The following is a 19,015-nucleotide window of genomic DNA, read 5'->3' on the forward strand; positions in this document are numbered from 1 at the left end:
ATTATATGGCTGGGCAATATGACAATATATGTCATTATTGTGATAATTATGTCACAATACAATACAGTATGCTTTTATGAACATATCCTGGATATTGCCATACTTGTAGAACACTGACCAACTGCATGTTTTGTTATAAAGAGAGCAAACAGAGCATAGAGAGCTTGCGAGTGTGCATGTGGGTTTGGTTCAGGCTTGATTTCAAATTTAGCAACACCATTCTGGCCTAGTTGGTTTGGGTCTCAAAATTGTGGGTGCATGTTGGGTTCGGGCTTCAATTTCATGCCCATGCAGATGTCTTGCATGGTCTTCAACATCTTATTGCCTTTTTTAGGTGCATTTTAAAACACTCAGCTTTATATTTAATTATCTTCCCTGGTAAGAGAAGGTTTTGCCTAAATAATGATTTGACAGTTTTCATTTCCAAGCTATTATCAAAAGCACATGCTGAAAATCTTGTGACCCAAGTGGTTTACACACCTGAGTGCTGTCAACACTGCAAGGAGATGAAATCTTCTGTTTTTTTCTAAAGAGTGATTTTTTTTTGGCATTATTTTGCTGTAAATGCTGAAAATTGCAGGATCTAAACAGCACATGAAATTTCTCCAAACTTTTAACAGGCAGTGTGTATATGTCCCCTACATCGGGTCATTCCACACTACACTGACCACAGTGAGGACACGCACCTTGGCACTCAAGGGGGGGTGTTCACTTCACACACTGTTGACCAGAAATGATGGTGGGGCTGATGAGGAACAGAACTCATCTGGCCTGCCAAGAACACTTCATCTCCTCAAGCAGCCCTGTGAATTTGAGGGGGATTATGGAAGGACTACTGAGATTAGTGTGTCTTTTAGTGGGAAAAAAAACGAGAAAAACAAAGCAAGGGTTGTTTTACACACGCTGAAGCTTCAGATCTCTCTCAGAGGAGACACAGCCTCAGGTAGATTTGCTCAACATTTCTTACATTATTGACGGCGGTGCAGATTTATGGGGAGCAATAACAGGTTGCCTCGCATTGTTTTAGCCGCAGTAGCCCTTATAGGAAGAGCTGTCATAGGTTGGTGTGTTATAAGCTCCTCCATGGCCAATTCTGCTGTGATCTAAGCTGTTTTTTTTTTTCTGTATTTTGAGTAGTGGAGAAATGCAGTCTGTTTTGTGTGTGTGTTTGTGTGCTTGTGTGAAGGACACAGGGAGAGCAGACACTGTCTCTATCTAATGCTGTGCTCATGTAACACTCAATAGTGTTTGGGAGATGTGTCTGACAGAACAAACATCGCTTAATGCTTTCTGTCTGAGAGAGGCTGGGCTGGATATTTAAAGCTTTAGAGCTCACATACTGAGTTTCTCCCATACCTCCACTGAGCCACAGTGTCTACTACAGTCATTCTCAACTGGTCTTGCCTCTGCAACCACATTTATCTACATATACAGAAAAAAGCATATTCAGATTCAAAGTGTTATTTATTTGAGGCCATGCTGAGAAATGCTGCTGTTGTTTGCTGTGCATGTGTTAGTGTGTGGTTTCTATTTATTCACTTATTTTGAATGTTGCCCTACGTGGTACTGTTTCGTGTTAGTCTACTATTGGCATGTTTGAGTTTAACTGCACTTTGCCTTGGTGTTTAGTGCGGGGATGCACAACTCTGGTCCTGGAGGGCCGGTGGCCAGCACAGTTCAGTGATTTCCAAACACAAACCCACCTGATTACATTTATCTGTTAATTGCCAGGTTTAGTGAGTGGGTTTGAGTAGGGAAACCTCCAAACTTTGCTGGACACTGACCCTCCAGGACCGGAAATGTGCATCCCTGGTTTAGTGAGAAGCTCGATGAAGAATTTCTTTGAAGAAATTTCTTAGAAGAACGATCTTTGATGAATATACAGTACTGTGCAAAAATTAGAGACCACCCCAAAAAGCCATTAAGTACAAGTCAATTTATTTATTTTTTTCAGTCAGAGGAAAAAAAAACATCAAACAGATTTAACAGAAAATTCTGCAGAATCCTCAACAATTTAATATTTTTTTCATTCTTTACACTCAGTATACTCTCTTTTACTTTGTAAAGAAATCTAAAGATGTTTTTCCACACTGTCAGTCTTTTGGTTGCACTTTCTGCTTCTCATGATAATCCCAAACACATTTCATGATGTTATTCTGAGAACACACACAGCTTACCTTTTTTTTTCTTTTTTGTCTGTTTCCTTTTCTCAGTAACACTTCTTGGCAGCTACACATCCTTTCAGACTCATAGTATTGAGTTATCTTCTCACAGTGGAAGGATGGACGGAAACACCTGTTAATTCTTTCAGATTTGAAGCAAGAGTGGAGCTTGATTTTCTCCTCACAGATGAAAGCTTTAAGTACTGTTTATCTGATGGTGGCAGTTTTGGTGGTCTACCAGGTCTTGCATGGTTGTTAGGAGTCCCAATTTCTTTGTATCTTTTAATCATTGTTAAAACTCCAGTTTTGGAAACTCCTGTTTGTCTTTCACTTATCTACGATTGTCTTTCCCTTTCCTTCTGCAAGTAGATTATCTTACATCAAATCTCCTCAGAATATCTCATTTGTACTGAATGGCTGTCGTAACTGGAAATATGGGCCGTGACCCACCAGTTGAGAACAAGTACTGTAGAACAAGGTTATTTAAAGAACTGAAGATTGTTGTTTTTGTTTCACAGTTTTATTAAGCTGATTTCTAATTACCTGTTCTTTATGGGAGGCAAATCCAGCCAAAAAAGAAATTAAAATTAAAACCATAAAATGAAAATGCAAACCTCTTTTTGCCATTTCTTTTTCCAAACATCTGCGCAAATATCCTTCCAAAATTGAAAATGAAATGAAATGCCTACATTTGCAATTTCATTTTTCACATGAGCACGAGCCATTTGTGACAAAAATAAAAATAAATGCAAAACAGCTATTTGTCATTTCATTTTAGTCGTTATTCTGGTTTTCATGGGCAAATCTAAAATGAAAAAGCTAATAGAGAAAAGAAAATCCAAGCTTCACTTTGGCTTTGGCTTTTCTCCATGAAGTGCAGAATATGTGTCAAAACTAAAACCAAAAATGCAATGTTTACATTGTTATTTCTTTTTCACGGCAATCGGCTGCATATCTGACAAAATGAAAATGAAAATGCAAAACGGATAAATCAACAGCAAAGTGACGGTTTGTGATTCAGTTTTCGGCGTCGACGTGCTTTAGGTGTCAGAATGAAAAGGCAAATGCAAACGAACATCAGCGCCACCTGCTGGACATTTACTTTACATTTTCCACTTTTCGATTTCATTTTCAAACTGACCAACATGCAAATATATGTTAATTAGCACTGGGCCGGGCTACAGGGTACATTTTGGGACATCCTCAGACCTCTGAGTCAGAGTGGCATCATTCCTCAAGCTAAACGACTTTGAGTCTCGAGAAAAACCATCGTCATGACTCAGATCTGGTGAAACTGAACGTCAGACCAAACGGCCTCTGAGAAAAGGTATCAGACCAAACGCAGGCCTGGTCGAGCACATAGTGGTTCATATAAGTTAGAAAACTATTATGTATCTCGATATAAATGCCAGTACAACATTTCCAGTTTTTTTCTGATGGTGTTTGTTCTGATGTTCTCAAAACTCAGAACTCAAAACTCACATTTTTCTCGAGACTCAAAGTCGTTTAGCTTGAGGAATGATGCCGTCTGACTTGGAGGTCTAACGCTGTCCTAAAATGTACCCTGTAGCCCCGCCCAGTGCTAATTAACATATATTTGCATGTTGGTCAATTTGAAAATGAAATCAAAAAGTGGAAAATGAAAAGTAAAAGTCCAGCAGGTGGCGCTGATGTTCGTTTGCATTTGCCTTTTCATTCTGACACCTAAAGCGCATCGATGCCGAAAACTGAATCACAAACTGTCACTTTGCTGTTGATTTATCCGTTTTGCATTTTCATTTTCATTTTGTCAGATATGCAGCCGATTGCTATGAAAAAGAAATAACAATGTAAACATTGCATTTTGGTTTTAGTTTTGACACGTATTCTGCACTTCATGGAGAAAAGCCAAAGCCAAAGCGAAGCTTGGATTTTCTTTTCTCTATTAGCTTTTTCATTTTAGATTTGGCCGTGAAAAACCCAGAATAACGACTAAAATGAAATGACAATTAGCTGTTTTACATTTATTTTTATTTTTGTCACAAATGGCTCGTGCTCATGTGAAAAATGAAATTGCAAATGTAGACATTTCATTTCATTTTCAATTTTGGCAGGATATTCGCGCAGATGTTTGGAAAAAGAAATGTCAAAAAGAGGTTTGCATTTTCATTTTATGGTTTTAATTTTAATTTCTTTTTTGGCTGGATTTGCCTCCCATAGTTCTTGAACCATAATTCATTACCTCATCAAGTACAGGTTAACTTAGTTCCTGACTGATTCATGTGGTGTGCTTTGTCTTTATCTCTGTGTTGCAGTTCCAGGCATCAGTGGACGAAGGTTCTACGGGCGTGGTGGTGAATCTGACAGTGGATGACCGGGATGACCCTGCCACAGGAGCCTGGAGAGCTATATACTCCATCATCAATGGGGATCCCAACCAGAGCTTTGAGATCCATACAAATCCTGACAACAACGAGGGCATGCTGTCTGTGGTAAAGGTACATACCCCGTCCTCTCTATTCAAAACAAATGATCTCAGATTTGTGGTTCTTAATCTTTTTGAGCTATGGTCTCCTTAAAAATTAAGACCTCAATGTGCTCATCAGAGGGGACGTGGACCCCTCAGCACTGTAACATTGTCTATTTCTGTTGTAAACACATGCTACAGTGTAGCCTCTGCTGTTATTGCTTTGTTCCAGTCAAAGAATTAGTAGCATTATCAGAAGGTGGCTACCAAGTACTGGAAGAACTTGGCCTTGTTAATCAAAAGCGATATGTCTAATGCTGGAATGTCTGATGTGTTTGGTGCATTGATAATGATGTTTTTCGTTCTGCTTTTGTTCCCTGTCTTCTTCCCAGCCTTTGGACTATGAGAGCACCATGTTTCACACTCTGCTGATAAAGGTGGAGAACGAGGACCCTCTAGTACCTGATGTCATTTACGGCCCCAGCTCCACAGCCACTGTGTACATCACAGTTCAGGATGTCAACGAAGGACCTGTCTTTTTCCCCGATCCTCTGATGGTCACCAAATCGGAGAACATCCCAGTAGGCAGCTTTGTGGCCGTGCTCAATGCCACTGACCCAGACTACCTTCAGGTCCAGAGCATAAGGTAAGGCGATGGTTTTATTATCACGAGACATCGTTCAAGCAATTCTGAACTTGATTTTCTTCGCTGTTGTATTGTTTTTCCCTTTTGAAGGAAAGTGGCATTTGGAATTCCAGTTCCGCTTTGCATTGTGTAAACATGTGTGAATAGATGTTAGTGTATTAAAGTTACCATACCAGATATGAGATCATACATCAGAGACAGAATGCATATGTAATAATGCGGATGAGACAATGCTCCCAGAGTGCAAATGCAGACAGTAACAGACGAAAACAGATATTTTTAGCATATTTACAAGCCCTGGAATACATTTCACCTTCAAAAGCTCTTGGTTGAGCGAGTGGATTGTCTGCTCGGTTAAGTTCACTTTGGAGTTTGACGAGGTGGATTACAATGACACCGCAAACAAATCAAAGCTCGAGACGAGCGTGATACCACGGTCTCTGCTTCTCAGCCATCTCCCCATCTGTCGATTCTCACCTCACCATTTTTCACTGTCCTTCTGCTGACAGTCTTACTGTTTTCTCCAAGAAAATGTTAGCCCATTGCTCTGCATCAAAGATTTCAACCATCTGCGTGGACTATTGTTTCATTGCCTGGGTGCATGATAGACCATTTTTCTAGAGCTGCAGTCACTCAAATAGATTCTGAAGTGGCAGAAAGATCATTGCATTTACTGTGTGAGGTGAGGAAATCTTTGTTATTTAACCATCTTGGTGCACAATTACTTTTACTGGCACAGTGAAATCCTTTCACAAACACATAGGAAGACTTTTCATTTAATCCGAATAATTCCCTGGCAGTGTGTGAGGTCTATTAGTTTTAAAGTGTTTTCAGTCAGTTAATGACCTGATGGCTGTTCTAGAATGTCATTGAATCAGCATGTAAATTAAAAAATTCTCAAAGCTGCTTTAGAAATCTTTTGCTTGGGTCTGTTCTTTCACTGTGAAGCACTGACTTTGCAGTTTGAAACCTTTCACACTTAAGAGAGACGTTCAGATTTTTTTGCACGATACCTTAAATCCCCTGACTGTAAGTAGATCATGGCCAGTCATTTCAGATATGATAATTGCACTTTAATAAGACATTTCTAGCATTTTACAAGCAAATGTTGGTGCTGAAGTGCGACTGGTTAAAGAAAAACAGTTTAATGAATCGAGATCCTAACTGTGGTCTGTGCTTCCATTATTACAGTTATGTGCCTGGTGGCATTTTATGAGCAGCATTCTTATGACTATTTCCCTGTTGGGGTAAGCAGTGTAAAGCAGTTTTGAAAGAAGTTGCCCCCTCTGTGACATGATTGAGCCTTTCAGAGTGAGATACAGTCACTGGCTTTTAAAAAAGTTTGTGAAGTTCAGAATTAAAATGATAGAAATCCTTGTATGTTTGTTGATGGATACTAATTTGTTGTGCTGGCTTTGTTTTGGTTGCAGCCTTTCCTCTCAAAGTCAGTGGTTCTTGGCTAAATTGAAGGGCCCATACATTATTTAATTTATTTTTTTTTAGATTTTTTTCCCCCCACTTATAACAATTGTGTGGTTTATGACCCATAAACAGTCACAGTTCCTTTTTACATGACATCTGACTTGTAAGACTACCTTACACCAAATGTAGTTGATTTTCTAAGACTTGTTTGTTGTCTGAAGTTTGCTTCTTTAGTTTTGCTTTAGTGTTCTGGGGTACTGTAGCTAAAACGTGATTGAAATCTTTCATTGTTTCATTTCAAATGCAAAAAAAAGTGCATTATCCAGTTGCTTACACTCTGCACTGTTTTTCCTCTTAACCTCAGGACTCATCTGTCTTACATACCTCAGATAGAAACTCGTTTATTCAGTCCAGGTTACTCCCAAAGGTTCCATAAACAACTTTTTTGGTCGCTTAACAAGAGCTTTCACTTAGCTAGTAATTGGATTGTGTACAGAACATCTTAGAATAGACCCCTTTCGTTTTCAAGTGGGTCCTCCTTAAAGCCCTCCTGGGGTCACTCTATTTTCAGGTTAATACAAATAGCAGCCTGTTTCTGATCATTTCTTTCACCTCAGCCCTAATTCACCCCAGTCTCCCTGACATTACATTATTATGTGTGAGAGCTCAGTGTAATCTGTATGCTTTATGGGATCGGGGGCTTTAAGTGGTCTGCTGGGATTTGCAGTAAACGTTGAGCACGTTGGTGTGCTCCCATGATCATTCTTCTGGATCTACGTCCTTAGTCAAGGCTCCTCACCATGAACTTGTGCATTTCTCTCTCGTATTTCTCCCTCTTTCTCTCTTCCTCCCTAGCTCTTTCCTACTGTAAATCTGTCGTCTGCCTGTGGCAGCGTCACCTCTTTTGATCTCCCTTTGCCAATGAAAGGGCCTTTGAAGTGCCATAGCTTACACCTGAGGCTACAGGGAGCAAGAGAGGAGAGCAACAGATTGACACAGAGAGAGGAAAGATGAAGGGGAGGGACAGAGGGAGGAAAGTAAGAGAGGAGAGGATAAGAAGGCCATTCAGATAATCTTCTTCAATATGTTTATGAATTTGCTCATTGAATTCTGCTCATGAAAATATTCCACTGAATTGCTCATTTCTGCATATTCGTCAGAGTCCTTCACTGCTGCTAGATAGAACATCCTCAGTGGAGAATGTAAGGCAGTTTTGTGTAGGTAAGCTCTTTCGGGACTCAGTGCAGGAATTCGCTGTGTGATGCACATAAGTAATGAATGCAAGAGAATTTCAAGATTCATGATGTGCGTCTTTGCGTTTTTTAAGGTAAATGTGGGAATGATGTGTACCCAGCAGTTTTGCTTTTCCATATAAGTGCACTTACGTTTCTTTTCTATATGTGAGAAATAAAACAGCAGTAATTTACCCACTGAAAATTGCTAGACAAACTTCTAAGCCAGGGGTCGACAACCCAAATGTTAAGAAGAGCCATTTTATCAAGTTTCGACAAAAATCTAACCACCTTGGGCGCCACAACATGTCCATTCATGTCCATTTTATTTAAGTAAAGTTTTACCATCTTGGCTGTAAATATGTCTCATTATGTACTAATGTCTTAGTTTAGGCTACAAAATATAATGTAAACAGAAATCCATGCTTACTTTGTTCTGTTGAAGCTTTAGCTCAGCTGTAGCCGCTTTTCTTGCATCTCTGGCAGGAAACTCAGAAGTAGAACAGTTTCTTGTAAAATGTCTCTTAACATTCTGTTTTTTACGAGGCTGAAGTCAGCTTCTCATTTGCCAGCTTCTTGTTGGAATTTTCGGACTCCTTCCGAAATTAATCTAATGATTACGAGCGGGTTGAAAGAGTATTCAAAGAGGACAAAGAGAAACTTGGTGAAGGACGGGTCTTCCAAGACTGTAAGTGGATTATCTACTATTGTCATCATATCTTCATCAGTATGATGTTGATTTTGCATTTGAGGCCTAAACAGTGGGACTTGCTTTTTGATTCTGTGCGTGTGAGGTTAATATATAAAGACGTATGACACGGTCTAAAAAACTCCTATAAAATCTGACCTGACATCTCTGACTTTTAAATTACTGTTTCAGGCTAACAGGGTGACTCATAGCAGTGCATGCTGACCATATTTTCTCCTTTAATGCTACCCAGTAATTCTACTTCTTTCAGTTATAACAAAAAGCTTACATAGTGCTGAATGTAATGTATGAAGGCCTTTATATTATTCTCAAATTCAAGTTACATTCTTTTCAAATATTATACTATCAGTTTGGCAAAGTGTTTTTCAATACGTTTATTAACTGTAGCAGTTACCTTTATTTTAACACAACATGTGATATTGATGCCAACAACACAGCAATATATTTCATTGAATTATAACAATTCACTCAAATGCATCACTGTGTTTATAATCCATCAGTTCCTCATACATGGATTAAATCTGACCTCGGACTAAATTGCAATGGCAGTGGTGATTTACTGTTACAAGTTTTTTTAGTTCAAACCTAGGTCTAATCTGAGTCTTGGAAGCTGTCTGGTTGTGTATGGGATAGTGATATTTAACAATAGCTATACATTTAATTTTTATCACAGTTAACTGAAATGTATAAGTAGTCTGTATACTTAACGTGTTGCTTGGTTACACCTTAGGTGTGTGGGTGTAAATTATGTTTGTACTCCTTAAAAAAATTGATATGAAAAGTTAATGAATCTTTTATGGAAAAAAGCAAATCCATGTAAGTGTGCATGGCTGCATATTTAAGTATATTGAAATGCATGTATGTGTGTGGTTATATGTGTGTATGTGCATTGGGACAGAGTGAGAGACGGGATCCGAGCCCGTGAGACATCAGGGGAAAATGAGGTCGACAGGAGACACAATCGATTGGATGCGGCAGTGGAGAACTGCAGCAGTGCTGAGCAGGAACGTGTCCACTGTCCTCTCTGCTGCCTTACACTCACATTCACTCAAAGGCTTTTTGCTCTTTGGCACATTCGAAAAGTTCACTTTTTAAAAAGTAGCACTGAAGTGAGTTCCTGAGTTCCTTGCTGGCTGTAAGGTTTGTACATTAAAAACAGTGGGCATTGTTTCATTATTATTAACAGAACTGTGATTTTTTCACATTTTTAAAGAGCTCATATCATGGAAAACTCACTTTTATTAGATAAGTTTCCATACTGTTCACTTCCCATTCCATACAGTCCATATAGGTAATTTTCACAAAACCGCTTCAAAGCATGTCCATAAGTGTTTGCATATCATCATGCAGATAAAAATGTTCATATCATTTAGTAGGTCAGTTGGGGTGCTGTGTGAAACAGCAGTTTGTGGAGTTCAATTTTCTTTTTTTTTGGCATCATTTACCCCAATTCACGGTACCACAATGCATCCACATAAATTTCTCAGTACCAATATTTATCATTTTATCATTTTTTAATAGAAAAATTAGTTTGTGTTACTTTTATGTGTTGCGTTTCTTTAATGTTTTCCTTGTAAACTGTAAGGATGTAAACCAAAACAAAAAAAATGTTGTGACATGAGTAAAAATGAAAAATCATGCTTGTCAGAATATAACTATATGAGTTAAATTAATCAGGTTCAATTATTCAACATTAAGTTTAGTCATTTCTTCAAGTTAGGTCCCAGTATTTGTCATGTTCATGAGAATAACCCAAATATGGAAACTAAGATGCAAAAAATCTTATTAATCTTATTTTGAAGTTATTTTTGTGATTTCATGACAACCAGCATATTTGCATATTTTGCATACATCCATCCCATATGGTGTACAACTTTTTAGCGCCGCCTATTCACACTGAAGTCATAAGGAGTCAATCCTGACTGCTTTTTAAATGAGGCACAACAAAAGGCAGCCAGTCAGAAAAGAGGTGATTTACATATATCAGCCTGTTTAATACTAAGGGATAATAAATTGACTGGAAAATGGTCAGGTAAAGATGAATTATGGCTGTTTTTGGTACATAAATCCACCCACCATAAGTGGATCTTAGAACAAAAAAAGAAATGATAAAAAAGAAATACAAGATAATACAAGAACAGAAGTATGTTATTTGTAAATATGGTTATATGACAGATTTAAAATAGGAAGGAGAAGAAGTGCAGAAGGATGAAGAGTTACATTATTCTGTCTGATTCTGATTCTGCTCTGCCCTCTGATGACTCTCCAGAAGGCTAGTTTTAAAAGATATGTAATTAACAGCCTAGATAAAAGAGCAGTATTTGAGATTGGAGTGACTGCGAAATGAATAAGTTCCACATGAGCAGGCAGCGCTGATTTTTTGATGTGGATCGCTGTATGAGTTAGTCATTGCATGCTGGCATACGGTATTCATTCTCAGTCCGCGCGGATGAGAGATACGCAGTCTGGTGTGCAAAAAGGATTGAATGGGCGAACTCCTTGGGAGTCATTCTTTGATATTCAGAGAACATGGGAGGAAAGTGCCTTCAAAGAAACAGGATGAAACTGCCATTATATCGTAGTTGACATTTGATATGTTTGTTTGACATAGTGTAATCTCACTGAAAGCTTGTTTTTTTTCCACTGTTGGCTCCCGGTGGCATTTATTTTTAGATGTGCATATTGTTCTCTCATATACATGTTCAAGAAATGAAATGTTCTAGTGAGTGCAGAGCAAGCACTTTAAACCGGTGGTGATAGATTTGAATATGAATTGCTGAAAGGAATGTGGGCTCTTGCAGTCATAAAAAGTACTGGATAAATAGAGAAAATCCCCATGGCTTGTACTTTTGTACGGTATGTTGTTATAGAAAAAGAAAAATCTTGTACATTTGTACTATAAGTAGTTAGAAGGAGTGTTCTGAACTTTTTTGTGACTCTTACGTTCATGCATCTTACAAATACACCAGCAGAACCTTCATATATAGAACAGTATACTATTTGAAGCTCTGTAACCATCTGATGTTCCTTCAATGTTCCTCTAGGCCAGTAATGCAGATGTCTAAGTCTACTCACAGTTTTTTAGCTCTGACATGTTTGCTGAAAAGGTCTTCAGAGTGTTTTTTTTCTCCCTCAGCCCTTTTGTTCTGCGCTGTCAAACTTGCTTTGGATAAGGTGAGCTGTGCGTCAGAGTTAGCCTCGGGGAAATCACAAATATAGAGGCATGATCTGAATTATAGGAGCGCTTGCTGGGTGCACGCTCACTCATAGCCACAAGTGGTTGTGGTGGCGGAATATGTTTACAGATATTCTTAGAAGCCCAGGAGCTTGCACATTGTGGCTTAAAATATGTAGCATGAAAGGGCATTAGATTAGAATAAATACCATCATAAACAAACAGGTAACCTTATCAAACCTGACGTCTCAGCGGTGATACGTTCATATATTTTGGATTTGTCCCTTTTGACTTGTTTAAAGTTAACTTGCTTGACCGTTTTCCAACCACTCTTTATACCTTGGAATTAAACAAGCTGTTTTGTTGCTGTGGGCTTTATGGACTGTTGTATGTAAATGACTGGCCTGTATTGTGCTGCATTCAAAAACATATCTAGTTTGGAACCCTCTTTATAACTTGAGCATGAATGGGTGGGGTAGGATGAATTAGGCAGATGTACGTGAATGAGTTGTTTTCTGCAACATCATAGAAACAGTAAATTCAAAATGGGCTGTTTTTGTTGCTTAGTTTTCATATGTGGACTGTATGGAGTGGGCAGTGACCAGAATGTTTTGAAACGTTGTTTATATACTAAATAAACTCTTTTGTTTAAAAAAAGCAATTAAAAATTGGGTTTCCAAACTATGAGGCCTTCAAAATGTATGGGGCCTTCAAAATATATGAGCTTGTTGTTCCAGTTTCAGATGCATTCTGCCTGTGCATCATGTACAAAAATGGTGCTGGAGACTAAATGTGCAGTTTATGGGTTATGTGCATTGGAAAGACACAAAATACACTTCTCTCACTCATGCATATGCATTTGAGGGAGAATAGCACAAAACATGAGGTGAGCATTTGGAAAATGGGTGGGAGTGTTGGAAGTGAGGCTGATTTCATATTCCCATCAGTTTTGGGCAACTGCTGATGGCCTCCGCTTTTAAAACCAGGCATACATTTTGTGTTGTTGGGAGCAATGGCCGCAGACGCAGTGGCTAGATGGAGCCACAAGCCTCAAACACATGCTGAAAGAATATTTACTAAGAGAGTAAAGTATTTAACCTGTCAGGATCAGACGTATGTGTGTGAGAAGATGCTGTGCAAAATATACAGCCGCAGTATGCATGCACAGTCCATGTTATTGTTTGACAAATTTGTTTTTTTGAGTTGGAGTAGACTTGGACACCCTGTAGAATATTTGCTAGGAAATAGCATTTCATCACTGAATGTTCATTTTCTTTCTCGAGCTTGTTGACGGCTCCACTATTTTGCTATGTTTTGGGTGGTCCTGTATGCAGTTTGCAGTCCTCTGCGCAGCCTTAGTAAATCGAATGTGAATTTCAGGCATATTGTGGGTACATATTGCGGTCACATCAAGCCAGATTTGCACTGCTCCTAATACATACATCTGACCATGTGGCCAAAAGTTTGTAGACACCTATTTATCCAATGTTTCTTCTGAAATCAAAGGTATTAATAGAGCTATGCCCCTCCTTTTATGCAGTAAACAGTCTCTACCTTTCTGAGAAGGCTTTACACTAGATGTTTGAACATTGCTGTGAGAATTTGATAGTATTCATCCACAAGAGCATTAGTGAGGTCAGGTACTGATGTTGGGTGACTAGTTTTGGATCACAAAGGCCACTCCAGCTCATCCAGCTCAAAGGTATTGGATGGAGCTGCATCACTCCAGAGAACAGCCTTTTATTTGCTTTGGATGGCATAATGCTGCGTTTTCATTTATCTTTATGATGTGTGCAATAAAATGCAATTGCCTCTGACTCAAAGACCTAACTCGTTGCTGTTCCACTTTACCCAGTGTGCTGTTTTATTAGACCTGACCCTAATTCTGGTTTTAGCATGCCAATTATCCTGTAAGTTTATTGTTGTCAGGTATAGTTTCTAAAATAAAAATTAGCACATTACACATCGAGCTACACTGGTGATCACTCACTTTCTCCACCAGCGTTCATTCTTTGGGTGCGCTGTGTATAGCTTGGCTACTGCACCTTATATTTAATCAACATTCTCAACCACAGTTTGATAGAACTGCTCGGGCCGTTTGCCATGTACAGTGGTACATTGGATTAACATTACTATGATCCCATTACCCTCTAGATCAAATCAAAGATTTTATACTTCTCCAAGATTTTGAGTGCAGAATGTTTTACAGAGTTATGTGGAGGCCTGACCATCACACCTATATGAGCTTGTTGGACATCTCATTCCAAAACCATGTGTATTAATGACCCTCTTTTACAGCTATAACAGCCTCCACTCTTCTGCGAAGGCTTTACCCAAGATTTTGGAGTGTGTCTGTGGGAATATGTGCCCATTCAGTCAAAAGTGCATTTGTGAGGTTGGATGAGAAGGCCTGGCTCGCAATCAATGTTTCAGGTCATTCCAGAGGTGTTCAGTGGGGTTGAGGTCAGGGCTCTGTGCAGGCACCAGAGCTCCTCCATACGAAAACCATGTCAAACCATGTCTTTATGGACCTCGCTTTGTGCTCAGGGGCAAAGTCATGCTGGAACAGGAAAGAACCTTCCCCAGACTGTTGCCACAAAGTTAGAGGCTTATAATTGTCTGAAATGTCTTTGTATGCTGTAGTGTTAACATTACCCTACACTGGAACTAAGGAGCCCTAAAGAGTTAATTCCATTCCTGGTCACAGAATTTCCAGGAATCCAATCATTTTTATGTGACAATATTTCTTATGAAGTTTGAACTGCCTCTTTTTATCCAGTCTAGCCATTTGTATACAAAGAATGGTTTTGATTAGCTAGGTTACACTTACCATAAGGACCGCTGTTTGGAAAAGGTGCACTACTGGTGACATGTTTAGGCACTATGCTGTACTTTCAACATGATAACTGAGAAGATTTGTTTCTGTTGCTGAACTGACATCTATCTACCTTAGACTGCATCATGAGCATAGCTGCCTGTCAGTTGTATTTAGCAAAAATCAGGCCAGGAATTTAAGGTGGCAACCGTACCCTAGCGTGTGAAAAATCGTCCCTAACCCAGCCAAAACCCGTTTTGGTCACACTCATTCAGGTTCAGATAGCAGACGTCTAGCATGCTACTGTATGAAAATAAAGCCCTTGATGATTAAAGTACATGTAACAATGAGAGAATTTAAGTTTTTCCAGCTACTCTGAACATTTTTATTAGTATGATATTGCAAGTTTCATTACTATCATTTTTAGGGGCCCATGATTCAATTCAATTCACAGTGTTGGGTTCACAATTCAATATTCTCATGATATTTTGAACATAATATGATTGAAGAAAAATAATGACTATTCACTTGTGGCAAAATCTAATAATGACATTAGAGTTGGAAGGCGGGAGGAATGTGGCACATGACATGAACATACTAGAATGAGTTGCTGATTGTTTGCAAACTTTAGTGTTCAAACAGTGCAGTTGCATTAGATAGAATAGAATGTTCATTCTCCACAATGCATAGTCATATCTCTACAATGCGCACTGTTACATTTTTGCATTATAATGTCACAGTGGTTTGATGCATTGTTGTACCCTTACTCATTACAGTGCATCGTAACAAGTATCTCACATCATCCTTGACTTTTTGAGCTGCTGTAAGGCCAGCCTTGAAGTCCATTACGCAGTTTGGGTCAAGTAGCCCAGATCGTGCTGGAACTTTCCACTCTGCTGTGGATCATTGTATGAATGCTAGTCCACCCCACTTTAAGGACATCTTTGAACTGATCTCGCTTGGGAGAAATGAGGTCTGAAATAGTCTCCATGATTCATAATTCAGAGCCTGTTCCCTTTTCTGGCCATGGGGAAGTTAAAAGCACTGAAAGAAAGATGGAAGAGGGGGATATGAGTGAGAGAGAGATGAAAGAATTCCAGGGATACCAAGTCGGAGATCACAGAGTGGTGAGAATCATGTTCTGAAGGTATTATGCCATACAGACTAACCTCAAGCCTGATATAAAAGGATTCGTTGTGGTCATTCATATTCTAATGAATGCCATTATGCAGAAGGTGCACCAGCCCTAGATCAGCATTTGTATTTTGGAGCAAAGCTTGTGATGGATCCTGAAGACAATGGTCTCCCTTGTTGAAATGCCATATTTTCCAGACTGAAGAAGTTCACATTTTGACAAGAAAGGCCATCAGTCACTATCAGCTCTATTGCTTTTTATGCAAAATCAGAAACAGCCCTGTATTCAAAGTCAATAGTAGCCTATTGGTGACAACCTTACCTGATATAATCACACCTTGTATAACATTTGGTAAAGGTCTGTATTGACACTAAAATCATTTTCCTACTTGGATTTGAAGAATTAAGAGCTGTTTCTACCTAGGTGTTGTTTTTTTTAAGCTGCCAACAGCTTAAAGGCTGGATTATGGATTTTGACTGTTGAATGAGACAGTGCAGTTAATAAATCATGTGGACACACTTTTTTAGATATTGGACCTTTAAAGTACTTGCTGAGAGATAAGTGTTTTTCCCTCTCCAGGAAGTTTTTATTGCATTTAAGAAGTCCCAATACTTTATGTAACTTTAAAAAGTGTTCCAGGAGAAGAAAAGCAGCATTGCAGTGTAGCTTAGAGGCATTTCCACTGCCTCAGGCACCTTATCTGGTCTTTTGAGGCAGATTAACTGCACAAAAAGTGCTGTTTTAACACTAATCATGCAATCCATATAAGTGTAACTAATCTCCTACAAATTATTTTACAGTATGTAGTTTGCAATTTGCTGTAGTTGCTCATGATTTGATTAATTGTGTCTCATTCACATCTAAGGCTGTCAAGACATCTAATAGTCAGTGTTATCTACAACGTTAGCTATAATGGTCTGTGCAGATTCTTGGGGAGTGTGGCAACAAATTTTTGCTTTCCTTCCTCCTTTTGTCTCTGCACAACAAATAGCTTAGTTTCATTTGTCATGTTTCATAAGTTTTGAAAATGAACATTATTATAATAATTACAGCTTTTATAACGTACACTGAACCATAACATGGTAAACTGAACTATTCTAAACATGAATTATTTGTGAAATGGGTGACCTACTGACCTCGGCATTGCATCATGAAGGTCACTTGGGCTCTTCTTTATGGTGCAGTACCCTGGTGCATCTTTTGTAAAAGCATGTCAAAACAAAAGTCCTTTGTTTTTGGTTGTTTTGTTTTTGGTTGACATTTGAGGAAGCAAGAACTTATGGACAAATGTTCTGCCAGAAAGACTCAGGAGGCAAGAGTGAAGGAGTAGAGTTTTCTAAATCCTCAATGAAATTTTACAAGTTGAAAGATAGCAATTCAGTAGAAATGAAAGAGTCCTTGGTCCAGGTCTTCGAGCGTCGAGACCCTCGCTGATCCTGCCAGATAGAGACAGCAGGGGCAGAGCCTGCCCCCGGACAACCAGATAGGAACCCAACTGGTAGTGGTGGGGAGGAAGGAGGGGAATGTTAAAATGTGGGCACCTGAAAGCAGTAGAATAGGTACGTAAGTCAGGTCATTTTAAAGACAGGTGTAGGCCTGTGATTGGTCAGGGCCAGTGAATGAATGACGTAGCATTAGAGTCTTCCTAGCAGAACTTTCGCTAAAGCTTCCTTTTCTTCAGTGAGTTGAGTACTTTTGAAAGTGTCTTTTATTTTAAAGTTTTCAAACATAAAATCATACCAAACTATGTTATTTTGAATTTTATAAGACTAAATTATCTTTTTTGATTAGGTGTTAGGTGTTCAGACTCCTGATGGCCTGCAGGTAGAAACTGTTCCTTAATCTAAAGTTACTGATATGGCTGATATTGCCAGCAGTGCTGTGTTTTGCTTGTGATACTTTGGATGTACTTCGGTGATGAAAAAATTCCACCATGATAGTAGCAGGAAATAGCTTTTCTTCTTTTATCGATGGAACTTGTCATTTAACAGTTGTATTTGAATGAGAGGGCTACAGTAGCACAGTCATACCACCAGTGTGCACCCAACTGGCCTTCAGGCTGTAACTGTGGTTCGTTTGAAAGGTAAAACCAGAAAAATGTGTTAAGTATTAGAAAAAAATATATATTGTGGCGTTAACAATAATTCACGTTAACACAAGAATATATATTGAATATAAATGTAATTCATTATGTAACTAAATATGCGATTATTTATTTATGTAGGTAATTATATTTAAGTAGTATATTAAAATGATTGTTGACTTAAATTGAGGAAGCAGAGTAGCTATTGTCAAGCTTGTGTGCACATATTTACAATAATATGCAAACGTTTGGGCACCCCTGGTCAAATTGCATGTTTTGTTTATTTTCAATGTGAAAATAAGTTAGCACATTCTCTAAGAGGAACAAAGTTAAATATGGCATTTTCTGCAAATTTTAGTACACATTTATTTGCTGTGTTTCACATATTGGAATATATAAAACATAAAATATAAAATCTGCTTTTGCACTGGCCACATTTTGTTTTATTTTTCCCTAGTATGTTAAGTTCAGCAAATAAACAGTAATTGTGCATTTAAATGTGCAGAAATGTGCTCCCTTTAGAGGATATGTACTTATTTTCACTTAGAAATTCAACAAGATATTATTCTGAGTCAGTGTGAGTGCTCTGTTTTTGACTGTGCAGTTCTTTGTGCCCTCTACACTCTGTAATTCGCCCATCAGCAGTAGTGGATGATATTTAAACAGACCTGTGAGTGCTAGTGAGACAGAATGAAGGTGTTCCCCTTTAAATTCTTCACTGATGTTCGATTGTCTCTGGACATTGTCAGCTTCTTAGGGTGCACCAGCAGTACTCTGCTAATGGTGGGAGTTATCAAAGTAATGAAATTCAGAACATGTTGAAATCTCGTTTGATATTAAAATCGCTCTCCTCTCGCTCCCTCCCTTCTTGACCTTTATGATAAGTCACTTAGTCCTCCATGTATTCTGCTTCCTCCTTCAGCTGCTTGTTCATTAGCTGCTGGTGGGGGCTCCCTCACATTGCGTTTTTGGGACTCCACATCTCTTGAATTCAAATGAATACGGACCTCATATGTGTGGAACTGTCTTCAAGAACTATATTTGAGAATTTAAGTAGCTGTAACGAGAATCTAATTTGTTTTTGCATTGTCCACACTAAAAGATCTTATTAATTATAAAAAAACGTTAATTAATTTTTACTTGATTAACCACCTAAATGGTCAGGGCCCACCAGTGGATCCATAGTTTTA

At 38.6% G+C, this 19,015-nt stretch overlaps 1 protein-coding gene across 2 annotated transcripts in view; it reads left to right on the plus strand.

Moving 5' to 3' along the window:
- Window positions 1-19,015, plus strand: part of cdh13 (cadherin 13, H-cadherin (heart)) — a 504,621-nt gene that overhangs the window by 416,187 nt on the left and 69,419 nt on the right. For both annotated transcript variants that reach the window (XM_036585553.1, XM_036585554.1), the window contains 2 exons: window positions 4,457-4,639; window positions 5,001-5,254. In XM_036585553.1, the coding sequence (XP_036441446.1) occupies window positions 4,457-4,639; window positions 5,001-5,254 (437 nt within the window). The remainder of the gene's footprint in view (window positions 1-4,456; window positions 4,640-5,000; window positions 5,255-19,015) is intronic.

This window comes from Colossoma macropomum, unplaced genomic scaffold (assembly GCF_904425465.1).
Source record: "Colossoma macropomum unplaced genomic scaffold, Colossoma_macropomum, whole genome shotgun sequence".
Classification (NCBI taxonomy): Eukaryota; Metazoa; Chordata; class Actinopteri; order Characiformes; family Serrasalmidae; genus Colossoma; species Colossoma macropomum.